Raw genomic sequence first — 16,129 nt, 5'->3', positions numbered from 1 at the left:
AAAACCATCACCACATTTTGTGTAATTTTAAAGAAAAAGATGGGATAGAGTTCTTTGGAGAAGAGATCAGTTTACCTGGAGGTTTCGTGTGCCTTTTCCCACATAAAATGCAGAAGCCCCCAGAACAGGGTAGGCTAGCTACATTTGTAACTCTTTATGGAGAGGAATGTGCTTTGTCTGCCCACCATCATCTCTGTAATTTTTCATCCATTCAGCCCCTTGTGTATGTCAGACCTAGTGCAAGGCCCTAGAAATCCGAAGATAATTGAGACATAGTATGGAAGAAGATAGGCTCCTTTCAATCAGGATTTCTGCTGGCCTAGTCACCAGTGGATCCCCGTGTGGCACATAGCAGGCACTCGGGGGATGACCTTTTTTGAATAGATGGACCCTCCACTCCAAGCCTGTCTGTAGTGATTAGCAGGGCATCGACTATGCCTTCAAGGAGTGCCTGACCTCTTGGAGATGTGATGCAATCAGATAATCACGAGGCACTATTAAAGGTGCTGTAATAGCGTTGGAGCCAAGGGCTCTGGGAGTACAGAGAAAAAGTACCAGCTTCTGACCGAGTCAGTCAGGTTTCCCGGAACCCCTAGTATTTGAAATGAGAGCTGATGAGTAGGTGTTGCCAGCAAAGAAAGGACACCTCGGCAGAGCTTTGCGAGGCTGAAGTGTCAGGCGTGGAGCCCTGGCAGGAGGCCAGCGTGCTAGCCCGAGTGCTGGCTCAGAACAGGCGCGCTTGGACAGCTGCTTGTCTAAGCATCTCTCCTGCCCCGTCCTGCTTCCCCTCCTCCAGCAGATGCCCTTCGGCTGAGAGCTGCAGCGCCGCCTCTGCACACCTCCCTGCGCTCCTGCCCCTCACCTGGCTTTAGTTCCCTAGATGTTCCTTGTCTTCTGAAAGAGTGGACATTTTATCTGTTTGGTGGTCCACCCACTCCCACCCCCAGAATGTAGACTCTAGGAGGGCAGGGACTTCGTTTGTTCACGGATGGATTGCTGAGAACAGTGCTGATCCATGTGGCAGATCTCAGGCGAAGGAGGGAAAGGGGAGGTGTCCTTACTCCTCTCAGTGCAGAGTGCTCCAGAGCAGCGTTGTGATGGTCATGGTCTCAGCCACTGTCAGCAGCAGGTCTGCACCTATCCTGGTCCTGGCCACCTTTGGGGAAGTGAGTGGCAAGTATTTGTGAGGAAAGGCCCTGGGGCTAGTTGAGGGAAGGACCAGGTCGTTGGTAGTTGGTTCTGGTGTGGAAGGCTCATGTGTGTACATCTAATAGGAATCTCAAGACACACTTTGAGACATGAAGCTGGCGGAAAGCGGCAGGAGCAGCTACTTCCTCACATGTGTCCAGCCCGGGATTGCCCTGTGGTTCGCAGATTCCTGTCATTATTATTAAGAAACCGTGTCCTCAGATTTATTCCTAGTCCATCCTGCCTCTTCATGGGTCCTTCCCAGCTTTCCAGGAAACGGGGGAAGCAGGCATCCTGTGCAGCTGCAGCTGGGTTGTCCACACCTTGGTGCCCTGATGCCCAGGGTTCTACATGACCTCGCTGACCCTTCCTCTGCGGTTTCTCCTACATAAAATGCCCACTGCAACCTCAGAGCTGGTCTCATACCCTCGTGCCCTTGGGTTTCCAGTGAACAGTGACCTGTTCTTGCTCGCAACACCATGCCAGGAGGCAGTGAGAGTAGAGTGGGAAGCACAAATGGATTTGAGCAGACTTGAGTCCATAGCTCGATAACCTTATGAGCAAGTTAATTTGCCTCTCTTCTGTTTTCTCTTCCTTTTCTCATTTACTTAACCAAAAGAAAAAGGCAGGGGCGGATAATGGCCAAGTAGTATTGCTGTGAAGACTGAATAAAACGTGTATGTGAACAGCCTGTACCGGAAGATAAGTCTGAAACCTTGAGCCAGGGGAAACATTGAGTGGGATATCTGAGTTCGAGATGCTTTTTAAAGATGGTCCCTACCATATAGATGACATTTCAACGAGAAACGCATCTAAAGAGCCAAAGCTGAAAAAACAATCTCCTTTGTAAAGTCAAGTCCCTTTCTGAAATCATGTAAGGGAAACTGGCCCTCTTATTCCTGATCAGAAATGATAGACATGTAGCCATTTGCCAGTCACAGATCAGCCTCACTGCTGCAGGCTCATCGCTGGCCCCACTGGGCTAAGGAACAAAGTTGCAGAGGGCTGTGGAAGTTCAGAGAAGGCGATGGCACCCCACTCCAGTACTCTTGCCTGGAGAATCCCATGGACGGAGGAGCCTGGTGGGCTGCAGTCCATGGGGTCGCTAAGAGTCAGACACGACTGAGTGACTTCACTTTTCACTTTTCCTGCATTGGAGAAGGAAATGGCAACCCACTCCAGTGTTCTTGCCTGGAGAATCCCAGGGACGGCAGAGCCTGGTGGGCTGCCATCTATGGGGTCGCACAGAGTCAGACACAACTGAAGTGACTTACCAGAAGCAGCAGCAGTGGAAGAAGTTAGGCCCAGAACTGAATCCAGACTCTAGGGCTTGTTCTCCAAGTTATTTATAGGGCCCTTGTCCTGTATGTGCTGGGCAGGGATGGGGGTTGGGGTATGGGTGGGGGGGTGTCCCTGCAGGGTCCTGCTGCCTAGCAAGGCATCCCTCCTGCTGCCATGAGCAGCCAGAATGGTCTTTTAAAAATGTAAATTAGATCATTACGCTTCCCACCCATCAGCCTGGCTTTCCAAATGCCTCCCTCCTGCTTCAGCAGCTGCACCAGGATTGACCACTGTCCACTCTCAGCTCTCCCCCTTGGGCTCCAGCTAATGCCACCTCCCTCTGCCCCGCAGATGAGACAGGCCGTCCCCCGCCCCCACGCCAGAGCCCTCACCCCTGCTCCTCCCTCTGCCTAGAGCACCCTTCCCCCAAATCCGCTCACTCTGTTCATCCCTGAGGGCTCGGCTTCAACACCGTGTCCTCAGAGAGGCTTTCCTGGTCCCTGGGCTGATTCTTAACTCTCCTGCTTTCAGCACCCAGTGCTTTTCCTCTGAAATGTCCCTACCACAGTTGTAGCTGTATATCCTGTTTGTTTAATGTTTTCTGCACCAGAACATAAACCCCAAGAAGTCTGACTTGCTTATTGCTATATGCCCAGCATCTGATACAGCCCTTGACAAATGATAAAAATTCAGCAAATATTGAGAGTGAATAAATAAGCTAGTCTAAAATTAAACTTGTATTCTCACCTCTACCACCCACCCTCACTCAGATCTGCTTCTCCTTCTGCAACACTTGATCCAAGTCCATGTTTCCAGCAACCCAGTCCCGCAGACTCTTCCAGTTTCTGCTTAACTGTCTTCCTGCCTCTTGTCTCAGCCTCTTCAGTCTGTCAGAGCTTTTAGAAATGCAAGCCCAGGCAGATTGCTGCCCTGTCTAGTTCCCTTCTTCCATGACTGTCCGAGCTCTAGAGCAATAGATGTATGACTTTGTGATTGCTCTCTCTGTCGGGGGAAAAAAAATGTATACAGCAGAATTCCCCCTAGAGTGTGTGTTTACTTATTTATAAGTTATGTATTTGTACTACTGTTGTAACATACATTGCAAAATATAAATATAGAAAGTTTTAACGGGTAGGATGAAATAAATACTTTTAAATAATTTTCGTTTAAAATTTGTTTTAATTTAATGATAAGAAAAGCTTTCATGCTTATTAAAATATTAGCACATTGAATATGTTTGATAGTTGAAATGCTTGAGAGTCTCGTTCTACTTTTTTTTTTTTTGGCCGTGCGGTGCAGCTTATGGGATCTTAGTTCCCTGACCAGAGATTGAACCCATGGCCTCAAAAGTGAAAGCATGGGGTCCTAACCACTGGACTACCAGGGAAGTCCCTGGTTCACACATTTTACATACTTTAGGCTGTTGTAGCTGGGAAGGGCGCCTCACTAAAAGATGTCAATCCAAAGGGATATTGGTTGCCTGTGTGTTCTCATCACTCATAATACTGGTTTTATTCAGTCCCATGAAGATGCCAGCTCCTCAGAGAATCCTTGTCTGACTTCACCCCTCCCCCTACTCTGCCATCTCTCACGTGCCTGTGTGTGTGCACGCGCACACGTGTGTACACTATTGTACTTATCTCCACTGTGCTGTACTTGGTTTGCTCATGTATCTAACTTCCTCGGCATCCTTACCATAGAGAAAATAGAACTTCACAAATCCCCTTAGTGACAGGAAGGAAAGCCCACTGGTTGTGCCCAAGCTTTGACCTTGCCAAGCTTGATTGATTGCCAGGGTTCTAGCATCCATCTCATTGTCTGCTTTTCTGTCTTACTATGAAACTCTGACTGGATTTGGCTAGTATTATCCCTGTGTCACTTGGGTCTTGAGGTGGGGAGAACCAGTGACTTTCACAACTGGAAGACACATGTGGCCTGAATGCCCACAGCCCTGTGGCTTCTAGAGTATGCCGAGCATCTGTGAATGGCCACATGCCTAGACCTCAGCTTTTATTTAAGAGTTCTGAGGATTTACAGCCCCATCATTTTTTGAGTACCTGAGATGGCAGAGCAGAGACCTGGAATTCAGAGATTCTATTTGAATTGGCCACAGCCCCATGCCCCATATCTTAGGCTTGCGACATCTCTCCCCAGGAGAGTAAGTCTGGAAGTTTCCCTGAAGGAACAGTTCAGAAGTAAGGGAGCAGCTTATACTCTGTTCCGCTTCTGAGACAGAGCTGGAGTCAGGCAGGTAAGATGCAGAGTGACAAGGAACGTAGCAACTTCAGAGCAGGCCTGGGGCCAGGGCGAGCACAGAGCGCTGAGTCTGGTGACTTGGACCCTTGTCACCCTTGGTCTCCTCTCTCAGGTTCTTTGCCAGCAGCAGGAGGCCCTGCTACATGTAGATGATGACCTGGGACACTGTCTGCTACCTTTGAGAAAGCTGTTTCTATGAAGAAATGTCAGCTCCCTGACAGGGTCATCCGAAACTAAACGTGATCTTCTGCCTTACCTGTTAAACATTTAAGCAGCAGAAAATGGATGAACAGGAGCCATTGAGTGCTTTCTTTATAGTGCAGAGTTAAGACCTTAATGAATAGGCAGATCACCTTGAGGCATCTTAAGCGCTAAAGGGCAGCATAAAAGCTTAACCAGAAATCTCCCTGATACCATGAGGAACACGGACTGGTAGCTGCTCCTTAACAAGGTAACCAGTATGTGCATTCCTTCCTCATCAAAAAGGAAGGGGCTGACTTCTCTGTGTGTTTGCGATGGTGATGAATTCAGCTGCTTCCTCCTGATCTGAAATGCACAAGGGTGATGGAGAGTCTCCCTGATTAGATTTGAGAACCAGGATGTGCACGTCCTGCGTGTTTTGAAGTTCCTTGTCAGCAGTGTACTCTGCCTTACAAATGATCCTTGGGACTTTCATTAACCTTACTTTGAAGAATTGACTATCTTCTTTTTTTTTTTTTGACTATCTTCACATTAGAAGTGTTCCAGAACATTCCTTCTAATACTGTTTAAGCATTCGTTGCATTTAGGAACAAAGCCTAGCTGTACTTGAGAGGATTACCTCTTAGTAAAACGCACACTGTGCTTAGAAGAAAGGGTACGTTGTGAAGAAACATCAGAGAAAGCTCCAAATGTAAAATCCACCCAGCCTGCTATTTGCTTGTCATATTTTAACTGTGGGTTTCTAGTCTCTTCAAAAGACATTTCATTTTATTCGTTGAAACCCCTGATCCCTTCAGTGAGAAGAACATGTCTGAAAATCCACACATGGACCCATAGGAGAGCCACTGTGATGTTGGAAGTGAGCAGTGGCTCCATGGTGGCCCCTCACTCACAGCTGACTCAGCTTGGCCGGGTCACCTTACTGTTGTGGACCTGTGCCTCACCTAGAAGGTGGGTTCTTCCCTGTGAAGAAGGTCCCATGAATTAATAACTGGGTCACCAGGAGTGCTGGAAAGCACTCTCTGGATGCTATGCATTGTTTTCAAGCTGTTGTTCCTGGTGGGTGGCTAGGTTGGTATTGTTTGAAGGTTAGGGTCTAGATACCAGCTCATCTGTTCTCCAGCGGTTGTTTATCCTCCAGTTTCCTAGAATAGTCAGACACAAGGTCTTTTAAAAATGGGTTTTGTGCTGCTTTATGTTTGGGTGTATAATAATGAAGTCACTACCGACTTAGCTTCTGTTTGCTGACAGATGTAGATAATAGACCAGACAGCATCAGGACCCTTTGGAAGCAACAGCATTTAACAGACAATCTCTGACCAGCTCCTCTCAACCCCACCCCCACCCCATCCCTTGATTGAAGCCTTTTTATGAGGAAGAGCTATTCAGGTTCTCAGTTCTTCATGCAGTCCATTCTGTTTCTTTTTTAAAATTTTTATGTTTCAATTAGGTAGTGCATTTATGTAATATATGATTCAAGGAGCCCACAGCCCACTTTCCAGCCACTCAGGATAATCAGTACTACCAATTCTTGGGTATCCTTTCAGGTTGATTTTTGTATATCACTGTATTCTCCCACCACCACCTTTTTTGTTTTAGAAATGCTGTTACACAGAATCATCTTTTAAAATCAGCAACCTGCTTGTGTTACTTCCATGCTTGACACCTTTGACTCCTCCTAGCACTCTTAGGATAAAAGTCAGACCAATAATCATGTCCTACAAAGTCTCACTTGACTTCACATTCCAGGATGTCTGGCTCTAGGTGAGTGATCACACCATGGTGATTATCTGGGTCGTGAAGCTCTTCTTTGTACAGTTCTTCTGTGTATTCTTGCCACCTCTTCTTAATATCTTCTGCTTCTGTTAGGTCCCTACCATTTCTGTCCTTTATCAAGCCCATCTTTGCATGAAATGTTCCCTTGGTATCTAATTTTCTTGAAGAGATCTCTAGTCTTTCCCATTTTGTTGTCATCTGTTTCTTTGCATTGATCGCTGAGGAAGGCTTTCTTATCTTTATCTCTCCTTGCTATTCTTTGGAACTCTGCATTCAAATGGGAATATCTTTCCCTTTCTCCTTTGCTTTTCGCTTCTCTTCTTTTCACAGCTATTTGTAAGGCCTCCTCAGACAGCCATTTTGCTTTTTTGCATTTCTTTTCCATGGGAATGGTCTTGATCCCTGTCTCCTGTACAATGTCACAAACCTCCATCCATAGTTCATCAGGCACCCTGTCTATCAGATCTAGTCCCTTAAATCTATTTCTCACTTCCACTGTATAATCATAAGGGATTTGATTTAGGTCATACCTGAATGGTCTAGTGGTTTTCCCTACTTTATTCAATTTAAGTCTGAATTTGGCAATAACGAATTCATGATCTGAGCCACAGTCAGCTCCTGGTCTTGTTTTTGCTGACTGTATAGAGCTTCTCCATCTTTGGCTGCAAAGAATATAATCAATCTGATTTCGGTGTTGCCCATCTGGTGATGTCCATGGGTAGAGTCTTCTCTTGTGTTGTTGGAAGAGGGTGTTTTCTATGACCAATGCGTTCTCTTGGTAGAACTCTATTAGCCTTTGCCCTGCTTCATTCCGTATTCCAAGGCCAAATTTGCCCGTTACTACAGGTGTTTCTTGACTTCCTACTTTTGCATTCCAGTCCCCTATAATGAAAAGGACATCTTTTTTGGGTGTTAGTTCTAAAAGGTCTTGTAGGTCTTCATAGAACCGTTCAACTTCAGCTTCTTCAGCATTTCTGGTTGGGGCATAGGCTTAGATTACCGTGATATTGAATGGTTTGCCTTGGAAATGAATAGAGATCATTCTATCATTTTTGAGATTGTATCCAATCTCTGACTCGCTTGTTAACCATGATGGCTACTCCATTTCTTCTAAGGGATTCCTGCCCATAGTAGTAGATACAATGATCATCTGAGTTAAATTCACCCATTCCAGTCCATTTTAGTTTGCTGATTCCTAAGAATGTCGACGTTCATGCTTTCCATCTGCTGTCTGACCACTTCCAATTTGCCTTGATTCATGGACCTAACATTCCAAATTCCTATGCAATATTGCTCTTTACAGCATCGGACCTTGCTAGAACTATCACCAGTCACATCCACAGCTGGGTATTGTTTTTGCTTTGGCTCCATCCCTTCATTCTTCCTGGAGTTATTTCTCCACTGATCTCCAGTAGCATATTGGGCACCTACCGACCTGGGGAGTTCCTCTTTCAGTATCCTATCATTTTGCCTTGTCATACTGTTCAGTATGACAAGGCAGAAGCATCACTACGAACAAAGCTAGTGGAGGTGATGGAATTCCAGTTGAGCTATTTCAAATCCTGAAAGATGATGCTGTGAAAGTATTGCACTCAATATGCCAACAAATCTGGAAAACTCAGCAGTGGCCACAGGACTGGAAAAGGTCAGTTTTCATTTCAATCCCAAAGAAAGGCTATGCCAAAGAATGCTCAAACTACTGCACAATTGCACTCATCTCACATGCTAGTAAAGTAATGCTCAAAATTCTCCAAGCCAGGCTTCAGCAATACGTGAACCGTGAACTTCCTGATGTTCAAGCTGGTTTTAGAAAAGGCAAAGGAACCAGAGATCAAATTGCCAACATCCGCTGGATCATCAAAAAAGCAAGAGAGTTCCAGAAAAACATCTATTTCTGCTTCATTGAGTATGCCAAAGCCTTTGACTGTGTGGATCACAATAAACTGTGGACAATTCTGAAAGAGATGGGAATACCAGACCACCTGACCTGCCTCTTGAGAAACCTATATGCAGGTCAGGAAGCAACAGTTAGAACTGGACATGGAACAACAGACGGTTCTAAATAGGAAAAGGAGTACATCAAGGCTGTATATTGTCACCCTGTTTATTTAACTTACATGCAGAGTACATCATGAGAAACACTAGGCTGGAAGAAGCACAAGCTGGAATCAAGATTGCCGGGAGAAATATCAATAACCTCAGATATGCAGATAACACCACCCGTATGGCAGAAAGTGAAGAGGAACTAAAAAGCCTCTTGATGAAAGTGAAAGAGGAGAGTGAAAAATTTGGCTTAAAGCTCAACATTCAGAAAACTAAGATCATGGCATCCGGCCCCATCACTTCATGGGAAATAGATGGGGAAACAGTGGAAACAGTGTCAGACTTTATTTTGGGGGGTTCCAAAATCACTGCAGATGGTGATTGCAGCCATGAAATTAAAAGATGCTTACTCCTTGGAAGGAAAGTTATGACCAACCTAGATAGCATATTGAAAAGCAGAGACATTACTTTGCCAACAAAGGTCCGTCTAGTCAAGGCTGTGGTTTTTCAGTGGTCATGTATGGATGTGAGAGTTGGACTATGAAGAAAGCTGAGCACCAAATTGATGCTTTTGAACTGTGGTGTTGAGAGTCCCTTGGACTCCAAGGAGGTCCAACGAGTCCATCCTAAAGGAGATCAGTCCTGGGTGTTCATTGGAAGGACTGATGCTAAAGCTGAAACTCCAGTACTTTGGCCACCTCATGCGAAGAGTTGACTCATTGGAAAAGACTCTGATGCTGGGAGGGATTGGGGGCAGGAGGAGAAGGGGACGACAGAGGATGAGATGGCTGGATGGCATCACTGACTTGATGGACATGAGTTAAGAGTAAACTCCGGGAGTTGGTGATGGACAGGGAGGCCTGGCGTGCTGCAATTCATGGGGTTGCCAAGAGTTGGACGCGACTGAGCGACTGAACTGAACTGACAAAGCCTCACACGGACAGGCTTCAGTGGGCCTCGCCAGGCCTATTTTCAGTATCTGCAGTCCAGCTACAGGGACCAAACTTACCCAACTTCCTCTGCCAGCGTCTTTCTCTTACTGTTCCTCTGTCTGGAATGCTATTCTCCTTTTGCTTTCTTTGACTCATCTTCCTAATCTCAGGCTCCACTTCCTCAAGCCTTCACTGGCCCCCAGGCCAAACAAAGCTGATAACACCATCTTTTCCTTCATTGGACTTATTACGGTGGTGATTTCCATTTATGGAAATTACATTTGATTCATGTTTCTTTAAATTCTTGTTGTTGATGTAAGATAGTTTCCAGCATATATGAGAATATTTTGTAAACTGTGATGGGTCCTCAAATAAAAAGTAATACTTTTTAAAATTTTTATTTATAAATGAAGTTAAGCTATGGAGGATGATAGCCATGTTTTTTGAGTGAGGGGTGGCTGAAGGGATGTCTCCCTTAACGACCCCTAGTGATCCTAATCTAGATTGTCCTTCAGTTCAGTTTTAACACAAGTAGTGTCTGCCAGACCAATGCTGGAATAGTGGGTGGAACCAGCCCTCAAACAGCTCACAGCATTTTAATTTTAAAAGCCCAAGACCACATAAATCTATCCTTTTAGATTTATGTTTTTTTCAAGCAACTCTTGGAATTTTTAGAAAGCCTTATACAAATTGGGTGATGGGAGCAGTGCTTTATTTTGATCTAAAGAGAGAAAAAATTCCCCATGGTTCCTTCTAATGATTCTTCTTCTGTTGAGAGATGTCTTAAGAAATATCCCTGCTGAAATGGAGAGCGATCCTCCAAAAGAATTCAAGACAAGTGAAGCTTGTTTCACATTCCCTGTTGTTGAATGGAAACTTATATGGTATCTCTTCACCAAGAGCTGTCTTTGTGTCTCTCCTTTATTCCCAGGAAACCTGTAGGAAGTGTCAAGGACTCTGGAAAGAGCACAATGGCCTCACTTGTGAGGAGCTGGCTGAAAAAGATGACATCAAGTACCGAACATCTATGTGAGTAACATGGTTTGGGGAGCCTACTGACTGATTCTCAACTCCCCCATTAACCTGTCTTTGGTTGGGGGGCGGGGGGCGGGCATGGTGGGCAGTAAATGCTGTGTGAAAAAACAGGCTCTCAAGCTACTTCAGTCTAGAATAAGCTCAAGGAAGCAACCTAACCCCCTTACAACCTCTAGAATGCAACATAATGCCGTCAGTCGGAACCATTGCTGTATAGCGCTCCTTATGTATCTGGGCACTTTACAGATATTAACTTTATAAATGCATTGACTTATGTAATACAGACGTCTGTTTCTCTCTCATAATAGTCCAGCCCTGCCAGGCAGATAAGAGCGCATCTGTCCCATGAGGTCATTCAAAAACCTCGTTCTCTTTATCTCATCACTTCGTCATTCCCTAGAGGAGTGTTCTCACCTCCATGGTTGTGACTAGGTTGCAACCATATTTGCACTCCAGCCCATAGGAGAGGAGAGAGACAGAAATATTATTTCTGCTCATACCCTTTTGCTCTAGACTGAGCCGCGTGCTCACAGTCGGGCCCCAAGGCAGAGTCCATATGTAGTCTCTAGCTGGCTGATTTTTTGGTCCAGCTTAAATTTGAAGGGTAAGGAGTGGGTTTTGTAACCAAGAAAATGAAGGGGGAAATGGCTGTTTAGGGCAGTTAACAATCTCCAAGTCTCCACCAGAGATGGGTACTGTTATGGCTTAAAGCTCAACATTCAAAAAACGAAGATCATGGCATCCAGTCCCATCACTTCATGGGAAATAGATGGGGAAACAGTGGAAACAGTGTCAGACTTTATTTTTCTGGGCTCCAAAATCACTGCAGATGGTGACTGCAGCCAGGAAACTAAAAGACGCTTACTCCTTGGAAGGAAAGTTATGACCAACCTAGATAGCATATTCAAAAGCAGAGACATTACTTTGCCAACAAAGGTTCGTCTAGTCAAGGCTATGGTTTTTCCAGTGGTCATGTATGGATGTGAGAGTTGGACTGTGAAGAAGGCTGAGCGCTGAAGAATTGATGCTTTTGAACTGTGGTGTTGGAGAAGACTCTTGAGGGTCCCTTGGACTGCAAGGAGATCCAACCAGTCCATTCTGAGGAGATCAGCCCTGGGATTTCTTTGGAAGGAATGACGCTAAAGCTGAAACTCCAGTACTTTGGCCACCTCATGCAAAGAGTTGACTCATTGGAAAAGACTCTAATGCTGGGAGGCATTGGGGGCAGGAGGAGAAGGGGACGACAGAGGATGAGATGGCTGGATGGCATCACTGACTCGATGGACGTGAGTCTGAGTGAACTCCGGGAGTTGGTGATGGACAGGGAGGCCTGGTGTGCTGCGATTCATGGGGTGCAGAGAGTCAGACACAACTGAGGGACTGATCTGATTTGATCTGATCCTCATTTTACGAATGATAACAGCTGAGGCACAGAGAGCCCAAGTAAACACGCTTACGCAGCAGTGACTGGCAGAGCAGGAACTGGAATCCAGGCAAGGAGCTCCCTGGCTTTGCTGTTTGCCATAAGTTTAATGGGTGGAATAATGTTCCTCAGAAGTGTCCCATGTCTCCCTAATTTGTGGAATCTGTAAACCTGTGGATACGTTACCTTACATGGCAAAAGGGACTTTCCAAATGTAAGGTTATTGAACTTGAAATTGAGAAGAATATCCTGAATTATCCAGGTGACTGGATACAGTTCTTTGAGGGTATAGGACTGAGGTTCCCATTTTCTCAGCAGCAGTGAATAGAAGGTTATTCTCTGCTTCTGGAAGCTCTCACATTCCTTGGCTTGTGGCCTTCTTCCTCTGTCTTCAAAGCCAGCCAAGGGCGGTGGAATTCTTCTCATGTCTCTCTGATTCTTTTGTCCATCTTTCCATCTTTGTCTGACCAGTGATAAACTTACTCTGCTCTTAAGAAGTCATGTGATCAGATTGGGGTTACCTGTAGTTAAGAGCCTGGAGCAAAGTTTTAAATTTTTCTGTGCCTAAAAATTTCCTTATCTGTTGACCAGTGCAAGTTCAGTGTATGAAGCAAGCACCCAAAGCCAGTGCTCTGGGACAACCCAGAGGGATGGGACGGGGTGGGGAGTTCAGGATGCGGGACACATGTATACCTGTGGCCGATGCATGTTGATGTGTGGCTAAAACCACCACAGTATGGTAAAGTAATTATCCTCCAATTAAATTAAGTTTAAAAATTTTCTTACCTGTAAGGTATAGAGCATAATCATACCTACTTGTAGAGTTGTGCAGATTAAAGCGTCCATGATGGATCATGCCACATGATGTTTTCCATAAGTATTAGCTCTTTGTTGTTGTTTTTTAAGTAGGAGGCCCTGATTTATAAATTTGACAAAGCACATAAACAGACAGCTTCTTGCATTCAAGGCCTGCTCAGGCCTGGTCGTATGTATTCTGCTTGCACTTGGTGATGGAGTTTTGCCCAGCTCAATAAATTGGTTCTTGATGGCCCCCTGATCGGGCATTTGAACTACTCCAAGACTCAGTCACAGACCCAGAGATGTTTCTTAGAAGAGTTGGTTACTTTTTTTTTGGTCCCACTGTGTGGCTTTTGGGATCTTAGTTCCCCAACCAGTGATCACCCAGGCTCCCACAGTAAAAGTACCAAGTCCTAACCTCTGGACCACCAGAGAATTCCCAGAGTTGGTTACTTTTTGAAAGCATAGCCCCTATTCTGACTTTCCTTTCAATTCCTGCTACCAGCTCCATTCAGCATGTTAGTCTGCTATAGACACTTGGAATGTAGCTTAGACGGCTTCTCTTGGTTTAGGCACTGCTTAAACCTGGCCTTTTGTCTCAGGAGTAAGTGGATCAGAACCACATATCCAGATGTGATACATGTTAATTCCAAAATGAAGAAAGGCCTCCCAGATGTCTGACTTCTTTCTTCATGGTGGGAATACAAAATACAGCAATGTGTGGTTAGCTTTGGGATGAATAATAGCCTGATATATACACACTTGACCTCCAGACCACCAGAGATTCATAGAAATTAGAGATATCTGTATTTTTAAGGGATTTATCTCCCATTTTCTGGCATGCATATACCATATTAATGTAAACTAGAGTGCCTGCTGCTTCCTGTTCCCTGGGTTCTAGTTGCATGTCATTAGAATGGTGGTCTAGTGTGTTACCTGTTGGGTGACAGATGATCAAGGTCCTTACCAACTGCTTCTGGTGTTCTCAGCTTATTGGACAGAAAATAAAAGCATTTTCCGGATCAATAGCTGCATACCAGTTGCCAGAGGTTCTGTTTGTTTGCTCTGGTGACATCTGGAACAGCAGCTGCAGTGAGAGCTATTACCCGGTCAGGCCTGTGCAGTGTTCTCCAGGACCCATTCCTCGGTACAGGCCAGTCAGAGGAGTAAAGGAGATATGTTGGGAATCAACAGCCCTATGTCTTTCAAGCTTTTGATGGTGGTGCCAGTCTCAAAGATGGTCACAGGAATCTGGTGTCGCCTTTTGTGGGGAAAGGGTGCTCCAGGGGCTTCTACTTCTCTGCCACCCGCCCCTCATAGCCATTACGCCAGGGACCAGAGACCCAAGGGACCCCAGTCGCCTACTGTCAGAAGTAAGAAACAGCAGGGTGCACACAGGGCGTAATGAGCGGTTTGTTGCTGAGTCGTAAGATACAGCATAGTAAGTGGCATGAGGTGAGGCAGGTGCTGCAGCAAACCTTGTACAAGAGTGTTGGTTGCAGCACTATTGGTGTTAGCCAGATGAAGGAAGCAGCCCAGATGTCCAGCTGATGAATGGTCACCCAAGTGTGTTAGAGCCATAGAGTAGAGTATTATTCTGGAGAAGGCAATGGCTCCCCACTCCAGCACTCTTGCCTGGAAAATCCCATGGACGGAGGAGCCTGGAGGGCTGCAGTCCATGGGGTCGAGAAGAGTTGGACACGACTGAGCGACTTCACTTTCGCTTTTCACGTTCATGCATTGGAGAAGGAAACGGCAACCCACTGCAGAGAATCCCAGGGACGGGGGAGCCTGGTGGGCTGCCGTCTATGGGGTCGCACAGAGTCGGACACAACTGAAGTGACTTAGCAGCAGCAGCAGCAGAATATTATTCAGCCATAGAAAGGGAGCGAAGATACTTGGCTACACCATGGATGAGCTTTCAAAACAGGCTAAGCGGAAGAAGCCAGTCTCAGAATGCCACATCTTAACATGATTCCATGTATATAAAGTACTCATAGGCATCCGAATATCTGCCTCTGTGCAGAATAGGCAAACCCACTGGAGACAGAAAGCACATTAACGGTTGCAGTGGAAAGGGGGTTGGGAAGAGTGACTGCTCCATAGGTCCCGAGCTTCCTTGGGGGATAATGAAAGTGTTCTGGAACCAGAGAAGGGTGATGGGTGTGCAACACTGGGAATATACTGGATGTCCCTGAATTGTATACGTTAAACTGGATAAAATGGTTAATTTTTTGTGTCACGTCATCACCAAAAAAATACATACACATGCTCATGAAGGAAAGCTATTTAAGATTTCAAATAGCATGTGCCACAAGGAATAGACAGTGCCCAGAAGGCACTCCCAGTGTTTTTCGGTAGTGGTGAGAACAGATAAGCAAGGGATTGTGGACTCTTGATTGGTTGTGTAGAGCGGGGCAGTGGGCCTTCCTGTTTGGACACAAGGTCAGCACACACAGCTGCAGCTCAGGCCTCACTTCCTTTCCTGCAAACGATCACATCCTGTGGGCCTGTTTGCTTCCTGCCTAGTTTAGAATTGACTTGCCAAATCACCCTCCTCCCAAAAAAACCAACTATGATTTCTCCCCAGTGCCATTTTGCACTTTCACATTATTGGATAGGTGGTCACTACATCCCTTAAGAGCAGTCCTTTTTTGGGACAAGGTCATTCCAGTCGCATCTAGTACTATTGTTTCGCAGAAACGGATTTGAATAAATATTCCTGCAGTGTGAACAGCTGTTTGACCATCACAACAATGTTGAGTTGTATGTGTTCTTTATATTCCTCCATCCATTTAGAACTGCCTTGACTTCCCCGCATCACACCCAGTATTATTTCACATTGATGACTCACAGCTTGGTGACAGACCAGGCCTGTGCTTTCTTCCTAGAAAGGATAGTGTACTCTTGAGCCACTCTTCTCCCACACTACAGCCTGAGGAGCTGCCCAGGTAAGAAGTGAGCCAGTCCCAGGCCTTTAGAGCGCAGCGGCTTAAGGCCAGCCCGCAGTCTCCAGGGTGTGCTTACACAGAAAGCTCCTGCTTTGTAGAAAATTGCAGTTGTATTGTGGTCACAGCTTTTCAGATGGCAGACCTTTTCATCAGAACCTTGTGAGTCTTACCATGGAGGATTGAGAAATGTGTTCACAGTTGCTGAGCTCACTGAAATCGTGAACATGTATACAGTGTTGACAGTA

General features: G+C 45.7%; 1 protein-coding gene across 4 annotated transcripts in view; it reads left to right on the top strand.

The window, feature by feature from the left end:
• RNF216 (ring finger protein 216) overlaps positions 1–16,129 on the top strand; it is a 120,976-nt gene that overhangs the window by 87,912 nt on the left and 16,935 nt on the right. For all 4 annotated transcript variants that reach the window (XM_044935751.1, XM_006044282.3, XM_006044280.3 and 1 more), the window contains one exon: positions 10,609–10,706. In XM_044935751.1, the coding sequence (XP_044791686.1) occupies positions 10,609–10,706 (98 nt within the window). The remainder of the gene's footprint in view (positions 1–10,608; positions 10,707–16,129) is intronic.

This window comes from Bubalus bubalis, chromosome 24 (assembly GCF_019923935.1).
Source record: "Bubalus bubalis isolate 160015118507 breed Murrah chromosome 24, NDDB_SH_1, whole genome shotgun sequence".
Taxonomy (NCBI): domain Eukaryota; kingdom Metazoa; phylum Chordata; class Mammalia; order Artiodactyla; family Bovidae; genus Bubalus; species Bubalus bubalis.
The sequence above is the reverse complement of the archived record's forward strand: the minus strand, read 5'-3'. Positions and strand labels throughout refer to the sequence as shown.